At 43.4% G+C, this 27,984-nt stretch overlaps 1 protein-coding gene across 2 annotated transcripts in view; it reads right to left on the bottom strand.

Moving 5' to 3' along the window:
* The window catches only part of Ntn4 (netrin 4), a 103,546-nt gene that overhangs the window by 49,253 nt on the left and 26,309 nt on the right, over positions 1 to 27,984 (bottom strand). For both annotated transcript variants that reach the window (XM_057758161.1, XM_057758162.1), the window contains exon 3: positions 15,998 to 16,276. In XM_057758161.1, coding sequence (XP_057614144.1) covers positions 15,998 to 16,276 — 279 coding nt within the window. The remainder of the gene's footprint in view (positions 1 to 15,997; positions 16,277 to 27,984) is intronic.

Raw genomic sequence — 27,984 nt, 5'->3', positions numbered from 1 at the left:
CCAATGATTATTGACTTATTATGTAGCCCAGGCTTGCCTCTAACTAAGTAATCCTCCTACCCTTAGCCTTCCATGTGCTGAGATTAAAGTCTGAGCTATTAGCATTCTGTATTTTTGTATTTGCCTAAATATGTGTATATTCTTTAATTTTTCATTTGAATTGTTATAATAATGTCTTACTGTTTCTGACACATTTAACATTTGTGTCAGTGAAATTTTTTGTTTGTTTGTTTGTTTTGTTTGGTGGTACTAGGGTGTGAAGAGAGGGTCTAGTCATTGCCACAGTGCCCGACCAACTGAGCTATATTCCAGACTCAAGTCTGTCTCTATCTCTTTCTGTCTCTCTCTGTCTCTCTGTCTCTGTCTCTCTGTCTCTCTTTGTCTGTCTGTCTTACCTTGTATTGCTCTCTCTCCTCTATCTCTCTCCTCTCTCATTTTTCCTCTTCCTCTCTTCGTTCTTTCTTGTTTCTGTTTGTTGTTTTTTCAAGGCCACTTGAAGCCAGACTTGGTGGCTTCTGCCTGTAGTCTCGGCTTCTTGTGGCGCTGAGGCAGGGGACTGAATGAATAGCACTATTCAGGAGCAGCCTGAAGTACATCATGAGACTCTATCTCTAAAGAATAAGAATAATAAAAGGGTTGGATGTGTTGTGTACAATCTGACACCCTGTCATTCTGGGGGGCGGAGGTGGGGGAACCACAAGTTAAGGTCAGTCCAAACCTAGACTGCTCTAGGCCTGCCAGAGCTACGTGGTATAGACCAAGTCAAAAAAAAAAAAAAAAAAAAAAAACAAACAAACAAAAAAAAAAAAACAAGAAAAACCTTAACATTTCTAAAGATGGAGTTTCAATATGCTTTATAAAGATAATGGGTTTTGAATGTCTTATAGTTTTACAAAAATAATTCTGATAGTTTCCTCATTTTAGTACCACCAGGGGCTTGATTTTCTTTCTTCTGTAAAAATGCAAATAACGACATTGAACTAAAACCTGCAAGGCCCAAGAGGCTTTGGAGAGGCGTTTAGATAAGACCACATCACAGCTGACATAGGAAGGTACCCCGTAGTACTCCCTTCTTTGCAGATAACTATTTACTTTATTTTATTTTATTGCTTCTAATGGATGTAAAAAATTATTTCTGAGAACAAAGCTAAAAAGTATTCTGTCTGTAGATAAGTTATTTGACTAAAATCAAACAAGTATATTGGGCAAGTGTGTACAAGTTATCTGGCTTTGCATCCACATGCAGGCAAGGGCCGTAGAGTTGGATGCTCTTGACTGGACGACCCCTACTTCAGAGTATCTGAGACCTCATTGCTTCAGAAGGGAAGCTGGCTCTGTATCCTCCAGTTTCTTCCACTGCAAATATAGCGCAAAAGTCGGCTATTTAAAAGTGGATAAATATTGCTACGTTTCCCCCACAATCCCCTGCAGTACTCTGTAGAAGAAAGCTCCTCAGTAGGGAGCTAACTGTAAATGTCTTTCAAGCCAAACTAGTGCCTGGCCAGCAAGCTCATTCTGTTCTGGGGACAGCTGCTAGTGGCCACTCAGCTCCCTCCTGAGCCTGCACCACTCTGTGAAGTGTTTTCATCATTGGACAACACACTGGACAACATACTTCTCAGAACAAATCTGCAACAGCACACGAGACAGACTCCCCAAGAGGCCCCCAGATACCAGAAGCTCCATCTTGGAACACTGATGCCCTGATGCCATCCAGGGGATTTTTTTTTTTTTAATCCTTCCCACGAATACTTAAAATAGTTGCTTGTGATGTAATCTTTTGAGGAAAGAAAGGGAAGATCTCAATTTCAATTTCATAATCTCAGGAGGGGATAGCAAGGGTGGAATTAGCGGCACGCCTCTTTCCACATGGTGCTAAGTCTTCCTGTGTTACACAAGAACGAGACAGAGACAGAGACAGAGAGACAGAGACACACACACAGAGAATGAATAGAACTATTTCTTAAGCGATTGCTGTGTCAAGCACAGAAATTGACGTGAGGCTGAAGGAAGGTTTTGTAGGATCTTGCGCAGCGTCTTTTGGGATTCAGATGAGGGTTTTTTTTTTTTTTTTTTTTTATAATGAATGGGGGCCAGGTAAATTCTCTGAGGACCTGGTGCCTTACTCAGTACTTTTTCCCCGGGTGACACTCGTCAATGGGCTCACAGGGTTCTTGCTTATTTTAAAGGAAAATTCCTTGCCACAACTGCTTTGCATTCTCCCGCACCCCCTCCCCCTTCTTAATTCATTCTCGTTTCCCTTTCCCGCTGTTGTCCGCCCCCCCCCCCCCCCCCCCCCGACAGCTCTGTCTGGTTGTCACTCAGTGTTCTTTACAGTGCAGAGGGCGTCACCGGAGTTGACTTGTTTAAGATAAATGAGCCCCGGATCGTGGCACAGGAAGCTAGTTGCGAGGGCACATTTCCTACCATGGTTTCTGGTGGGTGAATTGCTTTTTTCAGAAGTCTTCGCTTCACACTAAGAAGCTGCCTGTTGCTTCGTGAGTCCTGTAAAATGTAATCTGCATTTTTAAAACTGCATGCTCGTATGAAGGGTTAAGGTAGAAGCAACTCACTGACCTAAATGTTGCATTCGCTTGGCAGCTGTGGCAGAGTCATTAAGAAATCTGAGGTCATCTGAACGTGGCCAGAAACAACAGCCACAGGTAGCTAAAGCACGGGTCTCCTTCAGAGACACTGCTTTTGAAAACAGTCACTTTCAAGACCCATACTAGCAAAGAAATACAACCAGTATGCAAAATCCTTCTACGAACATCTACACTTGCCTCGTGGGTTGGTTTCAGGGAGACTGCTGTAACAGCTCTGTTCTCTTTGTGAGGTAATAGTCCCAGCGAATTTGTCATTTTCATCTTTTTAGGGTACAACACAATGGTTTTTAGTATTGTCCAGATGTTGTACAACCACCAACACGAATATAGAGCTTTCCAGCGCTCTAAAAAGAACATGAAGAAGCACACACTCCCCTGCTTCCCCGAGTCTGCCAACTTATTTTGCCTTTATGGATTTTTTCACTTTGTAGATTTCATATAAAAGGGAAAAAATACTGCCGGGCGGTGGTGGCACAGGCCTTTAATCCCAGCACTTGGGAGGTAGAGGCAGGCGGATCTCTGTGAGTTCAAAGCCAGCCTGGTCTACAAGAGCTAGTTCCAGAACAGGCTCCAAAAGCTACAGAGAACCCCTGTCTCGAAAAACAAACAAAACAAAACAAAAACAAAAGAGAGAGAGAGAGAAAGAAAGAGAGAGAGAATAGAACATGGGCTTTTGTGTCTGACTTCTTTTGCATGGTTTAATGCTTACAAGATCTAGCCGTGTAGAAGTGTGTATTGGAACCTTCCTTATTGAGGTTGGATAATACCAAATTGTGGATATGCGGTATTTTGTTTGTGTGTTCATCAATTGAGGGGCATTGTGCGGTACCGACTCTTTTGCGACTATGAATCATGCTGCTTTAAACATACACGATCAAGACTTTATGTAAACGTATTTTCAATTGAGTTCATAGGGAACTTTCTGGATCCTACGAGAGCTCTGTCTTCAGCTCTCTGAGGAAATGCCAAACTTTTCACTTGTCAGCTTGCAGATCCTCAACACTGTGTCTTCTCTGTGTCCTCAGGGGCTCTGGTTACTGCTTATCCTCTTGGTGACAGCTGTGGAGTGGATGTGAAGTGGTGTCTCGTGGATGTTTTTATTTGCCTCCATCTACATGACTGAAGATACCGAGAATCTTTCCATGAACATGCTGAGCCTTTGTGTGGGTTTGTGTGTTTTCCCCTTGAACCACCAGGTTGGTTTGCTGCTGTTGAACTCTGAGAATCCTTTCCATACACTGTGGATACTAGAACCTCAGAGAGAGATGGTCTGGAAGGATTTTCTGCCATTCTGTGTAGACCATCTTTTCGTGTGTGTGTGTGTGTGTTTTCAAGACAGGGCTTTTCTGTGTAGCTCTGTCTATCCTGAACTCACTCTGTAGACCAGACTGGCCTCATGGGATCTGCCTGCCTCTGCCTCCCAAGTGCTGGGATTAAAGGCGTGTGTCACCACTACCCGGCTCACTTTCTTGATAGTGTCCTTTGCTCAACAGTTTTGATTTTGATGAGCTCAAACATATTTAGTTTAGTTTTGTTTTTTGAGATAGGGTCTCTCTGTGTAAGCTTGGCTATCCTGGAACTCGATATGTAGAGCAGGCTGGCCTTGAACTTACAGAGATCTATCTGCCTCTGCCTCCTGAGTATTGGGATAAAAGGCATGTGTCACCACACTTAGATGATGATGATGATGATTGTTACTTGTGCTTCTGAGTGTCACATCTAACAAGCCACCCCCTACAGCAAAGTCACAGTTAACCCATATTTCCTTCTAAGAGCCTACAGTGTTAGCCATGTGCTCAGTCTGTCGGTTCATTCTCAGTTACCCATGGCACTGTGTTTGGTGGAGGTTCCAATTATATTCTCATGATTGGCTCACCATCTGTCGAAAAGATCATTCACCATAACTGAATAGCCTTTTTCATCGTGATGGGTTTTAATTTTTCTTTTTTGAGGTAGGGTCTCAGGCTCGCTGCAACTGGAATTCTCTGTAGCATGGGGATGGCCTTGAATTCCAGAGCTACCAACCTGGGTGTCTTGTTTCTTATTCTGTACTAATCGCCTGGGCTGGAGTTTCCGGCACAAAGTAACAGGCAGTGAGAACAGGAATGCTTGTCTTGTTCCTGATAGCGGAGGGAGAGTACTGTTTTTTCACCATTGTGCACACCGCCCGACGTAGATAACCTTTGCTGTGTGGAGGATGGCCGCGCCATTCCTAGTTGACTGAGTACTTCTCTTCATTATTTATGAGAGGATGTTGGATTTTTGTCAAATGCTTTCCCCATGTCTACTAAGAAGATGAGGTAGGTTCCACCCCCCCTTTTTTTAATGAATATTGCAGATTACATTAGTTGGTTTTCTGATGTTAAAATGAGTTTCAAATTATATAGCCATCTAGATTTGAGATAGAATAAACGCATGTAAACAAGAGCACACCATTTTCTTTTTTCTTAATAAAAAGGATAACTTCTTTTTCTAAAGGAAAAACAGTGCAAAGCCTAGACAAAATATTTAAAGGTTTATCTTAATTAAAAACACAAATTTCCATAGTATGAAACTATTAAGGAATATGAAAAGAATTTAAAAATATATTATAATTAAATTTAGTACAAAGCCAGTGTTCTATATTATATTGAGGGGTAAATGATATAGTTAAGATAATATATGTCTTTATATTTATAAGTTATTCTGTTTTTTTAAAAAAAAATTCTACAACTTATGGAGGCTGAAGGAATGACTCTTGAATTTTGGAGTGCTCGCTGCTCTTTGCTGGGGACTAGAACTGGGTTCCCAGTACCCCATGGGGCAGCTCCCAATGGCCTGGAACTCTAGCTTGAGAGGAGCCAGTGTCCTCTTCTGGCCTCTGTGGAGCACCCCCTTTCACCGTGTTGGTGCACACATCTTTTATGGGGATCAAAAATGAGTTAAGTCAAGGTTAGAATGGAGGAGTTTTATTATTAAAATCCATTAGAAAGTAAAAATACTATGTTTTTTGGTAAACCAAGAAAAATCACATTAAAAATGTCCCAAGGATTTTTATTTCACCTCTACCCTGAAAAATAGCTTAAGGGAAACCATGACACATGATCAAAGTGCAGTATGTATGTGGGAATATGAAAATGTCCCAGGGACCATTATTTTGTTCAGTCGACATGGTCTAGCAGCAAAAAAAGAGCGAGAAAAGGAAAAAACAATGACAGTATCAGAAATTAACTCTGTATTTTCCCTTTACCTAACTTTAAGGAAATCTAATCATTGGAAACGCCAAAGATAGTTGTCTTCTCGGAAGAAGTGTGCCTCCGGGTCATGCTAATATCTGCGTGATTACTAATGTTTGTTGTGCTTTCCTGAGAGGGTTTATTGTTGTTGAGATGATCCTAAAATATATTTGATCTTTATGTATTGCTTTCATTAAGACCACAATAACAATCAGCTGAAAACAATAAGCAATCTATATATAGAAACTCTAGGAGCAGTGGCTCTCAGCTTTCCTAGCGCTGTAACCCTTTAATATACTTCCTCATGTCGTGGTGACCCCCCAACCACAAAATTATTCCATTTTTATTTCATAGCTGTAATTTTGTTACTGTTAGGAATCATTAAGTAAATATCTGATATACAAAGTATCTGATATGTGATCCCCAAAGGAGTCGTAACCCACAGGTTGAGAACCATGGCTCTGAGGGCTCTGGAGTTCTCTTCTTGCCATCATGTGGCATAAGGAAAATGAGAATTTGCAATTAGATACAAGTAATTCCTAATTCCTCTTCTCAATAATCATAGACAAGGTCTCTTGTAACAAATATAACTTCCTATTTATAAAGATGCATCACATAAATATTGACCCTATTTATTTGTTAGAGGATTAGAAGAGAAAAAATATGTATGTATCTATGACATCATCAAGGCTAGTCATTATTGTTAATATTAACATTATTATCTTATATAAGTCTTTATTAGATTGTATCTATACAAGATTGAAAGTGGCAAAGCTTGGATGTAGTTGTTGCCACGGCTCTACTCTGTGTGACAGAAGTTCTCATTGCATGTAGGAATCAAATGAAGTTACAAATGAGAATCACAATGCAAGCACACTATCACCATGAGAGTGATCTGCTCAGTGTGAACATAAAACCCATCACGGTCCCTTTAGTTCCCAACCCCCTCAAGCCTTATCTGGCTCACAGTGAATCCCCCGCCCCTTAGAAATTCTCAGCTTCATCCTACTCCTGGCCCTGTGCCTTTAGAGATGCAAATACATCTTATGAACTTCATAATTGTTAGCACCATAGGGAACACTTTCAATAGTGGAACAAATACAGCCACTTTCTCCCATCCAAGTACTAACCAGAGTCAACCTCTCTTAACTTCTGGGATAGACATGGTCGCGCAGATTCAGACGGTACGGCCATATCTAATCACGTCCCATTGCTCTTGAGCTCTTCTAAAGCTAGTAAGATATATATTGAAAGCACGATTTCTGGTGAGGTGCTGTGCCTCCTGCCTGCAGTCCCAGCTCTTTGGGAAGCCGAAGCAGGAGGGTCCTTAAGCCCAAAGTTCTGGGCTAGACCTTGTCACTCCCAAAATCAGACAATCAACAGGTTTTTCTGGTTTTGTATCTAAAGAATTAGAGAGGGGCTTGATGGGGAAAGTCTTGTTAACCAATAATTGTTAAGAGGTGGGTCTTAGTTAAGGCGTGGCTTCGCTGGGACCCAGGTAAAAAGGTGTGCACCTCTGTGTGTGCACTCTCTGTGCCTTTTCCCATTGGACATTGCTGTGCTTGGATTTCTCGTTTCCCTTTTTGTGAGTTTTCCTTTATAATAAATAAAATGTAATTGTTTTATCCTTAGCTAGCCTGGGGCTAAAATGACATCAGAATTCTATATTACCAACATCCATATTATTTGGCTTTAACAAATATCATGGCCTTTCTATATTCCCACCTGTACTTTATTTTATTGCATTAGATATTTATATTGCTAAGGTGTAATACGAGCGCAGTCTCAGTTATATTATAGGAGAATTGAATGTCTAACACACTCCGCTTCCCTGTAATTTAAAATGGCTGTGCTCTCAGGAGGCTGAGGCAGTAGGATTGGGAGGTTGAGGGTCACCTGTATAGTGAGTTCCAGCAGGACCCAGTTTCAAAAGTGAAATTATAAAAAAAGAAGGCTTTGAATTTTCTCTACCTTCCATTATAAAATGAGTGTGTGTGTGTGTGCATGCGTGTATGTATAAGTGTGAGTGTGTGTGTTAATAAAACATTCTCTTTGCAAGGCGGAATGAGGACTTATATTGCAGTTTATTGAATGAAATTGTTTAGGGCAAGTTGAAGTACATTTCCAACTCTTACAGAGTTGGCACAATACAAACGAAATGCCATAGAGGTACGGGTTATGAACCATAAGTGAGATAGCTACTGTAAAGCCTCTTCTCGCTTAGCACTCTCATCACATCAGCTGTGAGACTGGGCAACCCCGCCTTTCGGTAGGCGCTAAAGCTCTCTGTCTACAGTATGGATTGCAGAGCTCCCTGCTGGGAGCGCTCATGAGAAAATTTCCAAAACGAGACGTGCTTTAACCTATAGCGGGCACTTTAAAGAAAGAAAATGCCAAATTCGTGTTCTTCCTTCCCTACTCTTAGTAGATCAAACTGTGGAAGAGACAAGTTTTTGCTTCCCTGCATTAGTGAAAAGGTGGACGAGCGCTTTGGAGACGCCCCCGCACCTCTCCGCTGGCTCTCGGTTTCACCTTCAGAGGCAGCAGCTGTGAGGTCAGCATCTTAGCTCTCAGGCGTTTCTATCCTCTGACCGTACCTCACTGTGAAACAACTAAACAAACAAACATCTAAGGATTCTGTGAGAACTCTTGAAAGAAACCCCACCAGGAATTCTTTCATGAGCGCTGATCATTTTTTCAATGCCTCTGAGAGGGAAGGCTTCGGGATCACTCATCCCTCTGAGTGGTTGCTCGTCGGTAAGGGACGCCTAGCAGAGCTGTCCAATGGCACAAGGGTGTGAGGCCTACTTGAGAATCGTGCATATGTCTTACTTCAATAGTTTCTTTTGGTTTGGTTTTTGAGGCAGGGTTTCTCTGTGTAGCCCTGGCTGTCCTGAAACTCACTCTGTAGATCGGGCTGTCACAGAGAGCTGCCTGTCTCTGCCTCCTGAGTGCCAGGATTAAGGACAGGTACCACCACCACCCAGAAGTAGTTTTTTTGTTTGTTCTTTTGCAACTGACTATGAGTATTCTTATCCATGTTAGTACAACTAGAGTATCATAAATACAGAAGAGATTTAAGACCATAGTTGCATCTTCTTTAAAAAATTTCCTGTATTATACATAAGTCAGGAATATTATCAGGGAGATGGAGAGATGGCTCAGGGGTTAAGTGCACTGGGTGTCATTCAGGAACCTGGGTTCTATCCGAGTACCTTCATGGCTGTTTAAAACGGTCTATCACACCAGTCCCAGGGGATCCAGTACCCTCACCAGGCCTTTGCAGACACCAGGCACGCACAAGATCCATATACATAATGCTCGTACACATAAAGTTAGAAGAAAAACTGCTGCCCGTGAAATATATATTATATTATCAGAAAACTAATCTTTAAGGTCTTGTGGAAAAAGAACTGAACGTTTAAAACGATGATGCTATTAAATGAGATGATCGAATCGAGATTTTAAAATCTTTTTCTGCAGTAGGATACATGCCCATATTTGGAAGTGAACATCTGCAATTCAGTTTTAGATCTTAGCACAGAAAAAGGAAACAAACTATCGTGGACTATAAATACCAACATTCACCCCTCATTGAATGTTTGTGGAGTAACAAGTCCTGGGCTATGGTGCTGCAGAAGCCACTGAATCTAATCTTCACAATGTAGTGTCACCGTCTTTGTCTTGGAAGAGGAACTAATGCCTGGAGGTGTGCACTGGCTTCCCTAAAGCTCTTAAGGGGACAGCCACACTAAATACCCACAAGACTCAAAAGCACATTCTCTTATTGTGGAAGATGTGAATCCATCTAGGGTTAACTGATTATGAACAGAGAAAAGAGGGGAGGGAGGGAGGAGGAGGAAGAGGAGGAGGAAGAGAAGGAGGAGGAGGAGGAGGTGGTGGTACGGGTGATGGCAATACACCACGGAATCTGAACCCGGCAAGGATGGAAGTGAGGTACAATACAGCAAGGAGGTCAAGCATCCATAAAGCTCTCGCCACGCATCTTTCATGTGATAGCTGGCACCAGTTTTTGTTTGATTTTTGAGACAGGATTTCTCTGTGTAGCCCAGCTGGCCTTGAACTCACAGAGATCCACGTGCCTCTGCCTCCCCAGTGCTGGGATGAAAAGCGTGCACCACCACCTCCTGATTTGCTTGACACATACTTTTAGATCTATTCTGAAGATGGGAGTCCAAGCCCAGAAGAGGACCTTTCCTTCCTGGTCATAGTCACGGACACTCTTTTTCAATGAGTTTCTCATTATAAAGTATAAATCCACCTTAACAAGTGTAGCCTTTAAGCAATTCTCCATGGTACTCAGAGGGTTCTGGTATTACCCAGTGGATTGGATATTTTGTTTTTTTTTTTTTTTTTTTAATTCTCCATGTTCCTTTTCATTGCCATCCATCATCCAACAGCTGTAAAATCACCAGCTGCTAGAAAAGAAATTGGAACTGAACCAGTCCCCTACAGCTGCAAAGCGGTTCTTTCCCTCACCTGATCTCTGGGCTCTCAGCAGGCTGGAAGCAAAGCACAGTTTCTCGAGCCACAAACTCGCCTTGTAAACACGTCAAGCAGCCCATGAGCTCTGATTTAGTTTCGTCTGCACTGGGAAGAAGTCTATGTGGGAAAAGCAGTAGAGGTGGCTGAGATCAGGCAGCACGGGGATGACAGCGAGGAAAGCAGGGTTTACCCTAGCAAAGACATCGGCCATCAAGGTTTATGTCCGTTTTCCTGAGACAGCATTTCAGGACAGAGTCTAGTCTGGCCTCAAATGTGGAATCCTCCTGCCTCAGCCACCTGAGGGCTGGGACCACAGGCACGCATCCCCAAGCCTGAAACCATCATGCTTTTGAAACCTCACGGTGCCGATGAAGGCAGATGTTATCCTTGTTGTGTATGGAAGCTGAGGTTCAGTGAGACGGGGTGACTTAGCAAACACTGTGGAGAGCGAGTCACAGTCATGTCTGGTTGGCACCCAGCATGGCTCCTGACTCGTCATTGCCATGTTCTGCCTTCCAGAAAAAGGAATCATTGAGGGGAAATGCAGCTGCTGAAGGGATGGAGTCGATCTTGGAAGGGGGAGGGGGAAGAAGTGGCATTCTTTTTGAAGGACACATAGAGCTGCCTACTGGAATCTCCCTTCATAAAGAAAGACCCTAGAGTCCTACACAGCTTAAGAAAATGGAACAGGTGTCATTTCCTTTAACTTCCCGATTTACTACCACCATCCACTGAGAATCCTAGCCTGGGGCCAGAGAGACGGTTCAGTTGTGGAGAGCATCTGTCGTACTTACAGAAGACTGAGGGTCGAGTCCTAGCATCCACATGGACCACCAGTCAGGGGATCCGACAGGCATCCATGTAGATATATATGCAGGCATACATGTAGGCAGGTCAAACATTCATACACATAAAATTTAAAATCCAAAATTTTTAATCTTAATAAAAAAAAGAACTCTAGGCTAGAAAATCAGACTTTGTTATAGTGACTCCTAGTAACACTGTTTGCTGTCCATGAATCACCAGTCACCTCATACTGAAGTACCATCATCACCTGGGAGACTTGCTCAGCAGACTCTAGGGCCCTGACTCCAGAGTTCCTGTCACTCCAGGACAGAGCATGATTCCCATTTCTCACGGGCTACTGAGAAGTATGGATGGATTTGTTTCAGGGACTACACTCCAAGAGCTACTCCTATAGAGAAGAAAAGTGCTGAAAAGAGTCACACTTTATGAACACACCTATGAAAAGAGTCACACTTCTATGAACACACCTATGAAAAGAGTCACACTTCTATGAACACACCTATGAAAAGAGTCACACTTCTATGAACATACCTATGAAAAGAGTCACACTTCTATGAACATACCTATGAAAAGAGTCACACTTCTATGAACACACCTATGAAAAGATCCACACTTTATAGGAACACATCTATGAAAAGAGTCACACTTATAGAAACATACCTATGAAAAGATCCACACTTATATGAACATACCTATAAGAAGGTGACCTATAAAAGAACTGCATTTCGTAAGAGGCCAGACATCACTCTGAAGTCCTAAGTTGTTAATCCAGCTGTCATAAGTCACATTCACGTATGAAATAGTGTTAACAAACATGCATACATGGGATGACAGTTGACCATCGTCCGTGTCACTGAGCACAAGAATTAGTCTTCTAATGTGCATTTTGCTCAGCTAAGCAATCTAAGAAGAACACAGCAAGTCAAAAGAGGCAACCATTTCCAGATTTAGGTTTTGTATGTGTGTGGTGTAAGTGCTCATGTGTGTGCACATGTGTGCAAGTATGTGGAGGCCAGAGGTCAACATTGGATGTCTTCCTCGTTTTACCTTATTTTTGAGACAGCCCGTCACTTAGCCCAGAACTCAGAGATTCAGCTGCATTGCTTGGCCAGTGAGGTTTAGAGATCCTCCTGTCTCAGCGCCTTCCAGTTATAGGGGTGCAGATGTGAGCCACCCAGGCTGGCTTCTTATGTGGACCCTAGAGATGGAAACTCAGGCTCCCGTACTTAGACAGCTAACAGTTGGGCAACTGAGCCATTTCCTTACCCCCCTTTTCCAAATTTAGAGCAAGTTAAACACCCCTAATCCAAAATTTTGAAATCCCAAATCCAGAACTTTCTGGACATCATTAAGTAAAATTTCACACTTATGTGACAGGTCAGAGCCAAAACATGGATGAACCACAACTATTGTATAAAGTTATCTTCACACTCTGTGTACAAGGTCCACATTAAACACAAATGAATTTCAGGTTTGGACTCAGACTCCATTCCCAGGAAAATCTTATCACAAATATTTGGACTTTCTGAAAATCCTAAATATTTCTAGTCTCAACTGTTCCAGATAAGTGACACTCAGCCTGTACCACTGACTCCTCACAAATCCAGAAAAAGAAAATAAGATTGCATTCCATCATTTCCGTGCCAAGTAGTTATGTGTTTTTCTGGTTCTAAGGATAGGGCAAAGATCCTTGGGAAACCAGATCCCCAAAGACTGGCAGTCTTGGCCACTGTCTTGGGTTCTACTCTCTTTCTGGTGCTAGCTCCAGGCTTGAATTGACCTGCCCTGTCAGTCAGGAACACTCTTAGTTCAGCTACCCCGCTGTGGCTGAAGCTCCACCTGCAGAGATGCCAGAAACTAGGACCGTTGGAAAATTAAATTGATTTCAACTTCGAGGTAGCCTGAGACTAGCCAGGAAATGAGGCTTCCATGGCGCAGGGTCTTTCTATAGAATGGGGCTCTCACTCTACATCCTTTTGACCTGGACTCTATGACCTCCCTTGGCCAGTTATCCAGCTTCCTTTTATTGCTTGATAATTCTCTGGGTGACAGAATACTGTCTAGAATAATTATACTTTAAGGTTTCTATATTTAAGAAAAAAAATCATTAAGTTTGAGTAATTTTCCCTTATGGATTCCAGCGGGTTGAAGAAAACCTTGTAGAAGGTTTCTTTGAAAGTTTGCAGTCGGATGCATGTGCCTGAGTGTTCGACTCCAGCAACTCAGTAGTTGGTAAGGGGTACTCAGTTGTTTAATAGGTTAGTCATTCCACAAATACTCTTTGAGGACCCCTTCGGTGCCATGTTCTGGGGTCCTCAAGGCTTACGTCTGCCCTCTTGTTCAGGACTCTGCATGGCTCGGAAGACAAGACACTGAGGGATCAAAAGGCCTGTGCACCTTGCCATAACTCGCCGAGATTTATGAGCACTCTGGTTGACAGTTGTCCACCATGCTTTCTGGTTGATACATGTCTGCCATGCAGCCCTCGGGCAGCCCTGCATTCTGCTCTACCTATAAGTATGGCCCCCCACAAGTCACAAAGGTGCTTATAACCTTATGAGCTTTCCTTTCCCTCTCATGTGACCTGACTGTGCAGGTCTCAGGTCTGAACTTTGTTGACGAGCACGTTTGGTGGCTGGGCATCCCTGCTGGAGTAGTTACTCGTGCCTAGAGTATCTGGGTCATTTGTATTTGAACCATCCTGGAACAAAATTAACTGAAATCCACAAAATTATTCCACTCTTGCTTGCTGCAGTATTATTTCAAAAGTCTTTCACGGCCTAGAAACTAGTAGCTACTGGCTACATGAAAGCTGCAATCTGGGAAGAACTGAACTCACTTTTAGAGGTAATCATTGCTATCACTCTCTGGCCACTCTCCTAATCATCTGAGTTACCCTAGCAACTCCACCCTATTAGCATACGGTATCCTTCTGGGTAACCAGTTCATGATCTGCCCTACATCAGGACCAAGCTAAAGAAGAAACTGTAGACTCTACCCTTTATGTAATATCCTACAGATACTCGAGGTTGTTTTGTTTTGAGACAAGGTCTTGCTAAGTAGCCCAGGCTGACCTTGAACTTGCAGTATTCCTGGCTCAGCCCCCTTGTACCATCCATGCCCAAGTTCCTCAAGCCTTCTTAGTGTAAGTCTCTTCCATTTTGTTGGTCATTGCTGCTGTTACTTCTTTTGCTTTGCTTGGGGATGTGTAGAATTAAAGAAATGAGTGCATGCAGGATATGACTGGCCAGCCTGGAGGACCATGAGCAGCTGGGCTGTAAGGATGAGATCGTGGCATTTGCAAAAAAGTGGATGGCGGCGGAGATCATTATGTTAAATAAAGTAAGGCACACTCATAAAGATAGCATATGTCATCTCAGGTGCAGAATCTAGGTTTAGATCTATATATGCACGCATACACAGTATGTATTTATGCAAGTGTGTGTGTAGGACAGGATAGCAGAAAGGGTGCTATTTGGGTGCTCTAAAGAGAGGGTAATAGAATGAATGTGACACAAAAGGGACTTCTGGGGAGGGGAGATGGCAAGGGGGGAGGGGAGATGGCAAGGGGGGAGGGTGGGGGCTGAATAAACCCAAAGTAAAATGACAGGCAAGTGTGAAAATATCCCAGTGAAATCCGTTACTTTGTATGGTAGCTAAAAATTAATTTCAAAGGGTAAAGAAAAATGTTAAATTAAAAAAAAAAAGAAGCGTTTTCTACTTAGTTTTAGTTGTTTGTTTTTTCTAATCCCCACCCTAAGTTCTGAAGTGCTTGATGTCCGAGACCTTTTCTGTTTTGGAAGACAGCGAAGGCAATCAATGCCGATTTACAAATACCTTCTACCTGAGTTCTAATTCTCACTTACTGTGCACCTGTGTCTAGTTCAGGTCATTGCTGGGTCCTGAGGAGGTGGGTATCCTGAAACCACATCCCCCAGTCTCAGGAAGTTACAGTCTCCAAGGGAGACAAGCAGCGTTGCAGGGAAATGGATGGAAGACATATGTCTGTGATGTGGGATTCCCCTCTGTCTGCTGTGAATACCAGGTTAATAAAGAAGCTTCTTTGGGCCTCTTACAGCACAGAGTAGGGGAAAGTGAGAGTTCCAAGCAGATAGAGGAGGAGAGAGTAGGCTGAGTCAGGGAGACACCATGTTGCCACCACAGGAGATGGACCCTGGATGCTGGAACTTTGCCCGTAGGCCACGACCTCATGGCAATACACAGATTAATAGAGATGGATTAATTTAAGATATAAGAGCCAGATAGCAATATGCTTAAGCTATTGGCCGAACAGTATTGCAAATAATATAGTTTCTGTGTGATTATTTCGGGTCTGGGCGACCAAGAACAAGTGAGTGGACTCCATCTACATGTCTGTGTTCTGAGAACATGGAAGTGGGAGGGGTTTGCTCTGCCTTCGGGTGATGGGAGTTCAGGTTGCTTTTCACAGTGAATTGCTATCCGTCCTACTGATGGATCGCAAAGCCACCAGACATTGAACTGAGGATCTAGTTTTCCTCGCTCCTTAACGGTGGTCCCTACTTCCCGAAGCCAAAAGTGGCTTGTGTGTGATCATGCTAACTTCTCAATCCTGCTCACATTACACTTTAGATACAAAGGTCACGGCACAAAAATACTGCCATGGATATTTCCCAAGGAATCTAGTTATCATACTTGACTATTATTCCAAAAGTGAAGCTTCAAAAACAAGTTAATAGCTCTTCATGAGTTGAGTAGAGAGTCAGGAGAGTGGATAGCAAGGAAGAAATAAGAAACACTGTTAGGCAGACATCAACTCAGGGGACTTAGACTATGGTCCCCAAAGCCAAAGGTAACTTCTGGGTATTTTATTTTTTAACCTACCACATGGAATGCTCCCGGGGCCTTGACAGGTCTGAAGCCATCCACAGGTACACACTGATCAGCGTGGCCATTGCAGAAGCAGCTGCCCTTGACGATGAAGTCATAGATTGCATAGTGTGTGAAATGTTGAGGCTTTGCGTTCAAGTCATTTCCCTGACAAGGGCAGGGCTGTCGCTTGAGCAGCTGCACGCGGAGGTTGGTGATCTTCAGCTGCTCCTGAACTTTGGCACTGTAAGGGTTTTCTATGTCGTACGGTGGTGACAGAGCTCTGAAAATAACCTGCAAGGAGAAGAAAACACCATGTGTGCACAGGCGGTGTGCAAGCCCCGGACTGTTTACCAGCCGTAGTCCCAGTTTGATTTATACCTCTGGTTATCTGTGTGATAAGATAACCTGAGGCTTTCAGACCTTGCTCACACCTGGAGAAGAGCCGCCCTGTTATTCTAAGGAGCAGGTGTGCCTCCTGTTGGGACACAGAAGCACACAATGAGTAATCAGCAGGGATGACGGTGGCCATGCACAGGTCATTGGGAAGAGCATTCTGAGCAGAAGGAACAGCAAGCTTCAAGGCTTCAAGGCAGAGCCAAGCTTGATTTATTTTAAGAATAGCAGGCCAGGCACTGTGGCAAATAGGAGTGAGGCAAGAAGATCACATGAACCAAGAGTTCAAGACCAGCCAGGGCTACATGGAGAGACCCTGTGTCAAAACCAAACCCAAACCAAACGAAGAAGGTCCGTGTGACTGGAAACCAGTGAACAAGGGAAGAGGGACTGGAAAGAGTAAGAAACAAACATGACATGCAGAGAGGGAGAGCCTTGAGAGGCTGTGATGGGGTGACTTGCACTGCAGGGAGCCAATGGGAGGGTGTGGCCAGATATCCCACAAGTCACTGCATGTTCTAAAAAGATAGCATCACTTCCTAGAGCACAGATTGTACAGGTAAAGAAGGAGGGCAGTGGCTGAATCAGAGCGTGTGTGTAGCTCAAGGGAGGCCCTGGGTCGGATGCTTACCCCTTCAATAGAATAGACCGAACAGGACAGCCAGTTGATAAGCAATTATAAAGCCAAGATCCAGGAGTTTATATTTCGGAGTGAAACTTAACCCTTTCAAAGACTAATTGATTAACAACTGGGGCCATTATTTCTGTTCTGCAAATATTATGGGTTTTCCTTTTCTGGAACTGAATTCCACATTTGTAGGCACTTTTACAAAAAGAGTATCCCTACAGACGGAAATGCGCCGCCCTTGAGGACAGATTGATTTCCGAAATGAGTCAGAAGTCATCTCGATCCAAGTGTGAGGAGAAAAGAGATTGACCAAGCTTCCAACAGTGCTGTTGGTTAAATACACCGCGTGACTACTGAGCCTGCTTCTCTCCTCTAGGTTACAGACAACTCTGAGGTTTGAGGAGAGAAACTGGAGGGAGGAGGGAGCAGGGAGCAGACTCTGGATGGTGGGAGGAAGCTTTTGTCCATGTATGAGTCTCTCGGTGTGGGGGTCATGAATGATTCTGGTATGGGTGGCACACAGTATCCAATTTGCCTGCTACCTGGAGGAGCAAGGTTGGCCACAGCCAATGGAAACAAGGGATATAAGAGATTCTGAAGTACTGTAACATGAAATAGTATTAAAAACACATGCTTATTATGCAGGATTCATAAAGACATAGAATAAAACTTAGTCACCCTTGAGCATGCTGAGATTCTTGAGCATCTTTTGGGCTGTGAGGACTTAAAAACTCTAACCATAATAAACAAAAACTAGAAATATTTTGATAACTAAGTAGCACAAACATAATTTTCAAATGTAGGCTTTGGAAAAACTACCACTTAGAGAAAATGTATCCAAGTTGACTTTATAAATAAATTTAAAGAATTGTTTTTGTTCCAAGGATCAAACAATGGGCTTTGCACAGTCTCACATGCTAGGGAAGCTCTCTAGATCCTACACATTGTTTCCACTTTTTCTTTTTCTTTCCTTTTTTTTTTTAAACTGATATTTTCTTAAGGATGCTTTATATATAAAATTTTCATTTTAGGAGTGAATTTTAGGGGGGCTGGAGAGATGGTCCAGCAGTTAAGAGTACTGTTGCTCTTGTAAGGCTGGGTTTAGTTCTCAGCACCCACATAGTAGCTTACAAATATTCATAACTCCAGTTTCAGGGGATCCAACGCCTTTCTCCGCACTCCACAAACACCCGACGCATGGATCGAGCACACAAATACATGGAAGCAAAGGTCTCACACACACAAAAGACATAAACATTGTAAAAATTGAAAAAGAAAGAAAAGAAATGGCCATATGTCTTTAAATTCCAGCACTTGGGAGGCAGAGGCAGGTGGATCACCAAGTTCAAGGCCAGCCTGGTCTACAGAGCTAGTGCCAGGACAGCCAGAGATACACAGGGAAACCTCGTATCACCCCCCACCCCGCCACCCAAAAGAAATGAAGTTTATAGTGAAAGCATGGAAAGGCAGGGGTCCGCTGCGGAGGACCTCACACCCTGCCTGTGAGGATAGCACTGCTCTCGATCAAATATAGCACTGCCTGGGCGGGACTCGGTGGACCCTTGGCCTTTCTACAGTAGCCACAAAGCGTCTCCCTGCAGTACAAAGGGGAAGTCCGAATTACCCCACACTCTTTCTTAACCGTCCTTCTCCCTGCCCTGTCAAAGACCCATTTTCTTCAGGAAAAACAAAACAAAACAGTTTTCAGTGGCCCTGTCTGATTTTGGTCCTTTATATGCCCGTGCTTAGTACCTGACAGTCTGCTTAGAGCACTAACAGCAATCAGTACTTTAGTACCCATGCTTGGTCCCTGACAGTCTGGTTTGTTGTCCTCCCAGGGCAGAGCGAACGCTTCCTGGGGGTAGTCCCCAAGAGCCATCCCGGCACTTTGTGGGTATTTAATGCATTTTTGGTAACTGACTAATGAATGGCAAAACTCCCCTTTGCCCCTGAGTAACGGTGAGTTTGGAAGCCCCGCCCCCCACGTACACAGCTCCGCTGAATTTCACAGCATCCAAGAGGGAGAGGGAAGAGCTTGACACAGAAGTCATAGAGGCTGCATTATCAACAAGCGGTGCGTGCATTCCTAAACACCTCAAACGCAGACAAATGTTATCTTAAAAGTATTCTGGCCCATTTTTAACCACATTAAGTCGGTGGGAAACGACACCACGAGGAATCAACTTTTCGGACCCAATACCATGTCACTGAGTTGAGAGTTGTCGCGGAAATAATGGGTTTTGCTTTGTAAAGGCAGACATCAGAACCTGCTTCATATTTTTTTGAAACACTTGACAAGCAAAACTCTCCAAAGCTGGAGCCGTCATGGGCAGTGAAGGAGACACTGGCATCTCTGTTAGCTCTTCACACAGGCATAGGGAGACATGGCCCAGCGCTGGACAAGCGTTGCCCGCTAGGAAGCCTCTAGGCTTCTGTCTGCCCACCCTTCCTTTTCCTGGACAGCTGTTTGCTCTCTGTTCCGGTCACGTGTTTACCCTTGACGTTGTCGACATTTACGGGGACCCCCCTCTCCCTTCCCACCCCTCTCGCCTTGTGAGTTGTTCGGCAAAAGCACACGATCCATCAAGGTTTGGGGAAACTTAGAGGCCCTTTTGCTTCCTGAACCCAGCCCAGGGAGGCTGAATGGGGGCTCTGTGCTGGGTGTGCATGACACCACAGTTGGCGGGCTGCTATCAGCCGGGAAGGGACATCGTGACCCCTGCGGCTGCGTGCTGGGAAGGAGACAGCAGAGTGCCACAGACACAAAAGGGAACGGGAATTTAAACCATGAAATCTTTTTTTTCCAGAGAGGAGACGCCTTAATCTGATACTCTGGGAAGGGGATCTAGCCTACATCAGGAAACAGAGTAGGCCAATGCAGATGCTATGAACTCCTGGCAGGTGGCCCTTGGGTCCCACCCAGAAGAAGCCTGTGTGCCACTGCTGAAGAGGAGGAAGGCTCTGTGGGAGCCCTTCATTTCCCATCAGCCTCTTTTTGTTTTGTCCCCATGAAGAGCAGGAGGTGCCTGGAGGTTGATGCACCATTGAGCTTCTGCCTCCGGACACCCCCAACAAGTACACTTGAGTCAGGAGCCTGCCTTCCCGATCGAGACTGAGCCTTCTTCCAGCCTCTTAGAGCTGATGTCTGGTGCCTCAGGACTCTCTTCCCTTAAATTAAGTGATTTTATTGTGTTTTAGTTACTGGCATTCTATTCATTACAGAGAAGTTCCATTCATAATTTAGAAGACAAGTACCCACACTTTGTTTTGTTTTGTTTTTTTTTAACCACAGACAGTTAGGAATATGAACTTGATAATATCTTTCCTCCTAAACTCCTGTATAGACTGTCATCAATTCTGTACAATTGGTGAGTATTCTTCTGGGTCAAAAAATATGCCTGTATATCATTAGTTCTGAAAGTGCAGTCCTTAGGGAATTTTTTTTTTTTTTAGAAGAGCAGATTCTTAAACCCTGTCTCAGATCCACTAAATCAGAAACTCCGCAAGCTTGGCTCAGCTAGTGAAGTTTTAGTGGGCCCGCTAGGTAATTCTGATGCAGAAGACAGAGCAAGAAACATTGCCACACACTTTTAAAAAAACCCTGCTTAGAATGCCATTGTATGGGTGACATAATTTATTTAGCTAGGCTGCTATTGTTAGGCAATGAGGCTGTTTCCTTCTCCATGTAACCAAATACAATGAACACCCTGCACGTGAAATGTGGACTTACATGGTATTTTCCTAACTTCTAAAAGTAAAATTGACAGAGCTAAGAAAATGTAGAACTTAAAACTATCTGCCCGTCTGAATGAATCTTGGATTTTTCTCCTATCCAATCCCTGATCTTGCTTGGCCCTCCCATCCCCGCCCCCCTCTCTCTGAAGGCAGGGTTTCTCTGTGTAGCCTTGGTTGTCCTGAAATTTGCTCCATCAACCAAGCTCAGAGATCCACCTGCCTCTACCTCCAGAATGCTGAGATTAGAGGCGTGCACCACCACACCCACCTGGCTTGCCTGACTCCTGTGAGGCTAGGATGCCTAACATGTCATGTGTGGCTGTGGAGTCTCAGCTCAGGTTCTGCTTCTTATGTCCTCATTTAATTCCTTAAAGAGTCCTAAACGAACTAGATCCCCTCCTCCTCCCTGGATTGTCACATATTACAGAATTTGCTGGAGAAAGCGGGTAGTTAGGGGTAGGCCCTGAGGTTGTATAGCCCAGCCTCTCTTCCTGTTCCCTTTTGATGTCTGCTGATACAGTTTGGCCAGCAACCTCCTTCTCCTGCTGCCAAACTTCTTCCCCCACCATGACACATTTTGTCTTCTTGCACTGTAAGCCAAAAACAAACTCTTTGTCTCTCATAAACAAACGAACAGCAACCACCCTAAACCCAGCAACATATTGAGAATTTGTAAAAACAGAATGTATGTTTTTATGTGCCCTGAGCTGGTGTAGAAAGACTTTCCTTTCCAACGCCAGCCCCAAATAACAACATTGAAACTTCTTAATTATGAAAACTTGGCCCTTAGCATCTCAAGTGGCTCTCGCAACAATTCACCTGTTTCTTTTCATCTACATTCTGTCACGTGGCATTACCTCTCTTCCACCCTGTACCTCCTGTTTCCCCTCCCGGTGTCTCTAGATTCCTCCTCCTCTTTCTTTCCCTCCCCCAGAAATCCAGCCTGTGCCTCCTGCCTAGCTATTGGCTGTTCGGCTTTTTATTACACCAATCACAGCAATACACTTCCACACAGTGTCCAGATACCCACGACAAGTTGGGGATTGTTTAAAGCAGAGTAAGGACTAAGCCAAAAGCAGGTGCATAATGGTGAAGGAATTCTTCCAAAAATATGCTTTATGTATTGCCCCATACTTCAAGTTTTATTGCCTCTGTTGAATAATCATTCATGAAACATGAGGCTAGGGCAGGAGTGGGAGTTTGGAAGGGAGAAGGAAAGAGAGAGAAAAAAAAGAAAGAATGAGCCTGCCCTCCAGAAAAAAAACATCACATTAAAAACTTACTGTTCAATTGCTATCATGGGAAATGTTTTAAGTCCCAATTGTTAACCCACCCCCATGGATGCCCTTGGTACTTGCTCCAGGATGGCACTTGCTCAGAAGTCCATTGTTAGTGCCCATTTGCCTGTTGGTATACATTAGACTGAGCATTCACAGGCTGGGATCTTTCTTGGTGAGCAGCTAAGGGCTTCCCCTGTGTGTTCCATAGTCTCTAGCACACAAGAGCATTTCACAGTTACCACTAAAAAACAATGAATGAATGGTTTCTCAAATTTCATTTTAATAGGAGAAGTCAAATAGGGACTAGGCTTAGAACTAAGAAAATAGTTGTTTCTTTTTAATTTTGTTTTAACTTTTAAAAACTCCCATTAAAGGCAGTGATAGTACATGCTTTTAATCCCAGGACTTGGGAGGCAGAGGCAGTGAGTCCTGTAGTTCAAGGCCAGTCTGGTCTACAAAGCAAGTTCAGGACAGCTAAAACTGTTACACCCTGTCTCAAAAAAAAAAAAAAAATTTTTTTTTTAAAAAGACTCCTATTGAATTAGCTCTTGATGATTTCTTTTATGTGTAATTTGCATTCTGATAACACTACATACTCTTAATGCAAATCATATGAACACATGCATTTATTAATATCTATTAAATCTAGTAAAGATATCTATTAATATCTAGTAAAGCACTGCTACATTTTGTTACGTGCTTTATGGATTCCTTCTCTTCTATATTATATATGATTTTTTTATATTCTTAAATTTTTTTACAATTATTTAATGTGTGTGTGTGTGGTGTGTAGGTCAGAGGACAACTTGCAGGAGTTGGTTCTCTTCATCCACCATGTGGGGCTTGGGGTTTGAACTCAGATCTTCAGGCTTAGAGTAAAAATATTTACTTGTTGTACCATCTTATTGGCCTTAGCCTTTTATTGTTTTTGTTTTGTTTTTGATTTTTTTCAAGACAGGCTTTCTCTGTGTAGCCCTGGCTGTCCTGGAACTAGCTCTTTAGACCAACTCCTGTTCTCTATCTTTGTGCTACTGCATTTTGGCTCATATATTATAACCTCCAAAACATATTGTTGATACCTTTGCTTTAAAAAGACAGTTCTCTTTAAGGAGAATTTAAGAATAAGAAAAAACTTTTTTATATGTGTTTACATTTTCCAAGTTTGATGGTATTTTCTCTATGAGTAGCTCTAGATATTGATCTGGTATTAGTTTTCTTATATGAAGACTGCCCTTTGACATTTCCTGGAAATACAAATTGGCTGGTGATGGGCTTTTTGTTGGGCAAGGGAGGCCTTTCTAGGTCTGAAAACATCTCCATTCCATCTCCATTTTGACAGACAGTTTTGCTGGGTATAGAATTCTAAGTGGCGATTGTTTTCACTCTGTTCTTTTAGATTCCATCTCCATTGTCTTCTTGCTGGCATTGATTAAGGCAGAAGCCTTGTTATTCCTGCCCTTGTTCATCTCCAAACACTTGTTCATCTATTTTTTGCTCTGACTGAATTTAAATTTTTCCTTTTATTAGGTTGTGATATGCCTTTGGGCATTTTTCTTGTGTTTTTGTATATTTTGTTGTATGTCTTTGGCTCGTGAGTATATGGTTATTATGTATAATAAAAATGTCAGCCATCATTTCTTTTTTTTCTTCTCCATTCCTCTTCCTTCTGGGAGTTTTATCTGTACACATACTAAGCTGCTTGACGATTTCTCACAGCTCACTGGTACTTCACTTCCTTTTACTGGGTCTTTCTTTCCTTTGCTGCTTCTTGGATCATGATCACCAGTCTTGCTTCTGTGGTGTCTTCTGATACCAGCCAGAATGTCCTTCACCTCAGCCATCAACATTTTCAACACAAGACTTTGGCTTTTCATCACCTTTTCCATGTTTCCATGGATGCATTTTTCTTCCCATTGTGTGTTAGCATTTTGTTTCTTTGCAAGTCTCGATTGGCTGGCATACTTCGTTGGTTGCTGGATAATCTGGTAGTCTTGACCTTTTTCCTGGGATGCAGTCACGCTAGTTGACACAGTTGGATCCTTTCAAGGCTTATTTTTAAGTTTTGTTATGTAAGCCCCACATACTTGTTAGTATATGTTGTGATTTGAATGAGAATGGCCCTGTAGACTCATATATTTGAATGTTTGTTTAGTTTCCCAGTTGGTAGAATGTTTAGGAAGGATTAGGAGGTGGACTTGTTGGAGGAGGTGTACCACTAGGGGGTAGGCTTTGAAGTTTCAAAAGCCCACATGATGCCCAGTTTCTCTCTCTCTCTCTCCCTCCCTCCCTTCCTTCCTCTACTTCCCCCACCCTCTCTCTCTACCTGCTGCCTGTGGATTAGGATGTACCTCTTTGGCTACTGCTCCAGTACCATGCCTGCCTACCCGATGCCCCGCCCCCATGTGATGGCCATGGACTAACCCTCTGAGACTGTACGCCAGCCCCCAGCACCTTCCTTTAGAAGTTGCATCGCTCAAGGTGTCTATTCACAGCAATAGAACACTGATAAGACAGTATAGGATGCACCCTGCTCCTCTGCAGAGGGGACGATACCCTCTAATTACTCTGTAATGCATTACCAGCTCCATGTTGGTTCTGAGCAGCCTCTCTGACCTATGGGAATGATTCCCTCTTTCCTTTGTGGAGAGGGTGCCTTCTGGGTTTTGTATTTGAACTTAATTTTATTATGGTTATGACTGTGATTAGAAATAGCATTGAAGCAGGGTCTTACCCCAGCGTACAAGCTTGCCTGAAACTCACTATATAACCCAAGATGTCCTTGAACTCAGGTCAGTCCTCATTATAGGTTAGAGCCACCACACCCAGTGGCAGTTTTATCCCGTTTGTGCTGGTCAGTACTCTGCTGGATGTTTGAGAGCAACCTTTGGAAGCCTCTCTCCTTTCTGGAACTCCAGCCTCATAAGGTCTAGTGGCTTTGACCTTCTCGGAGTCTCACGGTTCCTTTATATTTCTCATGAGTTTTTAACTCAGAGAATCCATCTGGCTCCATCTATGTTCCTCCTTCCTGCACGGGTACCCGTCACTTTCTCTAGACAGTAAGAGAGGTAATCTCGGGTCCTGCCCCAGCTGCCATCGTCCTTTCCCATCCGATGTCCCAGTGCCTTGAAGCTGTTGTCTCACAAATCTTTCTTGGCACTTAGCTGTTTCAAATGAGGGTGGACCTCCTCCTTGTCAGCCATCATGGTGAAAAAGGAAGGCAACTTAAGGTACATAAAATATAATCATAAAACTGCGTATGGACTAACACCTTATTTCCCTATACTAATTACTAGAAATAACACATTGAAAAGTCTTTTGCTATTGTTTTGTTTGTTGCTGTTGTTGTGGTCTTGGTGGTGGGTTTTTGGATTTTTGAGGTAAGGTTTTACTACGTAGAGCAGACTGGCTTTGAGCTCAGTCCCCTCCCTATTTCAGCCTCCCAAGATGTGGGATTACAGGTATATACCAACACATTCAGTTGGCAGTTTTATAATCAAGTCGTGTGCATGGTTGTGGTTAGTAAATTAAAAAGACATGGAAAAGCTAATGTTTTCTTCCTTTTAAATTTTTATTTATTTATTTATTTATTTATTTATTTATTTATTTATTTCGAGACAGAGTTTCATTGTATAGTCCTTACCGTCCTAGAACTTACTGTGTAGACCAGGCTGGCTTCAAACTCACAAAGAATCAGCCTGCCTCCCAAATGTTGGGATTAAAGGCATGTGCCACCACTGCCTGTCTTGTTTTCTTCCTTTTTTAAAAAAGGTTGACCTTATTTTTAATCATGTACATGTGTGTTAATGTATATGCGCACACGAATACGGACACCTATGAGGGCCAGAAATGTCAGCTTCCCCCGGAGTCACCTGATAATATTGTGGGCTTGGAGCTGAACTTGGGCTCTCTGAGAGAGCCTCATGGTTAGCCCAGGAACCATTTCTCCACCCACACACACAGCCTCTGATATTCTTTAATGCCAACAAAGAAGGGCCACATCCCCTTAACATCTGAAGTCAGTTGCTGCCATCAATGAAGTTGAAGGGTTTGGCATCCAATTGAAAAATGCAAAGAGCGCATGCTCCGTCAGAGGAGGCGGTGAGCCCTAATGGACTCGCGGAACAGGATTCTATCACTGTGGCTTGGGGTTCCTCTTGGAAAGCCTGTGACATTTCAGGCTTTTCAAAAGCCTTGCAGAGAGTAGGAATTCTTGAAGGCTAGATAAGGAGAGGGCAGTAATTGACGTGTGGGCGTCCGCCGTTGAACAGCTGGTTGGTTTAATTTTAGAACGTTTGTCCTTGACTGTAACATTTTTAAGCGAAGCACCTACTTGTCTTGGAAAAGTATGTCTGACTTCTGGGCAGCAGCAGAATCCTTTTGCTTCCACCCCTGGAGAGTTAGGCACCCTGCTTCATCAGATAGCTCACCTTTTCAAGTGGGAGAGTCTTATCTGCTGAGATAGGGCAACACAACCCAATAAAGCCCTCAGCGGGGCGGGCGGAGGAATGCCGTGCACTGAAGTGACTTGCTTGTCCGATAATAACCTCCAGTTGTAAGTACACAAAAGCCTCTTTGCGTGTTTCAAGGGCATATTTACGGTTTTAGAGCCTCCAAGGCTCCTTCTGAAATATCTTCAAAGGAAAGGGAGGAGGACAGGACCGAAAGGAGGGACAAGAAACAAGAGAGGAGCAAAGTAAAAACAGAGATTGGGCAGAAAACAAATGCCCCAGATTCCCCCAATGAATACGGAATCCTAGCATTTTCTTTGCTCGGCACTTAGATTCAAAGGCCTAGAATAGCAGAAGAATCCTTAGGATCAATGATCCAGTCCCGGCAGGCTCAGAGTGACTCACAAGATCAGTGGGCGGGTTGGTGACAGGACCAGAACCCAGCATTTCAACCTCCCCCTTAAGAATATTCCCCACGAATCCCACTTACCCTTTGAAGCTAGCCGTTCCTGGTCTAAGTTGAATTTAAACTATGGAATTACATATGTTGTATTATCCTCTGTCCCTTGTTATCCTGATAGTGACTGGGATTGATTGTACTATCGGGAAAAGTGACGGTCCCGGGTCCTGTGTGGCACAAGGAAGCTGTGAAGCTTTTTTTTTTTTTTTTTCAAGAGTCACAAATGTAGGGATATCTCAAAAAAAAAAATCAGTACTCTTATAAATGAAACTGACCGGCACGTAGCATTTCCCTGGGGCCCTTGCTTTCGTTGAGACACAGACCAACCCGTGATGCCAGGCCAAGTCAAGGACTTATTGACAAGCCTCTCGGATTCTGTTTGTCTACCTGGGTCTTGCTTCAACACGGATGACCCATTTACTTGAGAGTCCGCTTGGCTCACATCCTGGATCTACAGGGTCTTGTCTGCCTGGCGTGTGGCCTCCTTGTTTTGGCCTGCCCTGCTCTGCCATATTGAACCTGGTCCCGTTCCTAGAAAGCTCCTTTCCAAAGCTGTTCTTCACCCAGAATACACAATACACCCCTCTGTCATCATCACCCGCCGCCCACCCTGTGACCTGGCCAACTCACGTTGTCATCTCCCACGTCATTCTGCTCACGAAGTTTGCGTCATTGTCCCTTTTCATCACAAGTCCAGCTTAGGTGTCCCTGCCATGTGCTATCTCCAGGATCTATTATTCCTTCCAGACTTGGAAGTTACCATGCTTTTTTTTTTTTTAATTGTATTTGTTTAAGTGTCTGTGTTCCTTTCTAGACTGTGAGCTCTATGGACACAGGGGACTTTATCTGCTTGTACAAACGAGCTTAGCGCATATTACAAATATGTGTTTGTGAAGACTCACAGACAGGCTTGATAACAGTTCTGGTTTATAAAGACCTTCCATTCTTCCTCATCTCATTTCATCCTTAAAGTACACCTAGGGTGTTGGCAATGGTGCTCCTCAGGCTCATCTTTCAGATAAAGGAACCCTGAAAAGGAAAGGTCAGCTTGTCCA

The sequence above is a fragment of the Chionomys nivalis genome, chromosome 25 (genome assembly GCF_950005125.1).
Source record: "Chionomys nivalis chromosome 25, mChiNiv1.1, whole genome shotgun sequence".
NCBI lineage: Eukaryota > Metazoa > Chordata > Mammalia > Rodentia > Cricetidae > Chionomys > Chionomys nivalis.
This window is presented reverse-complemented; position numbering and strand designations above follow the sequence as displayed.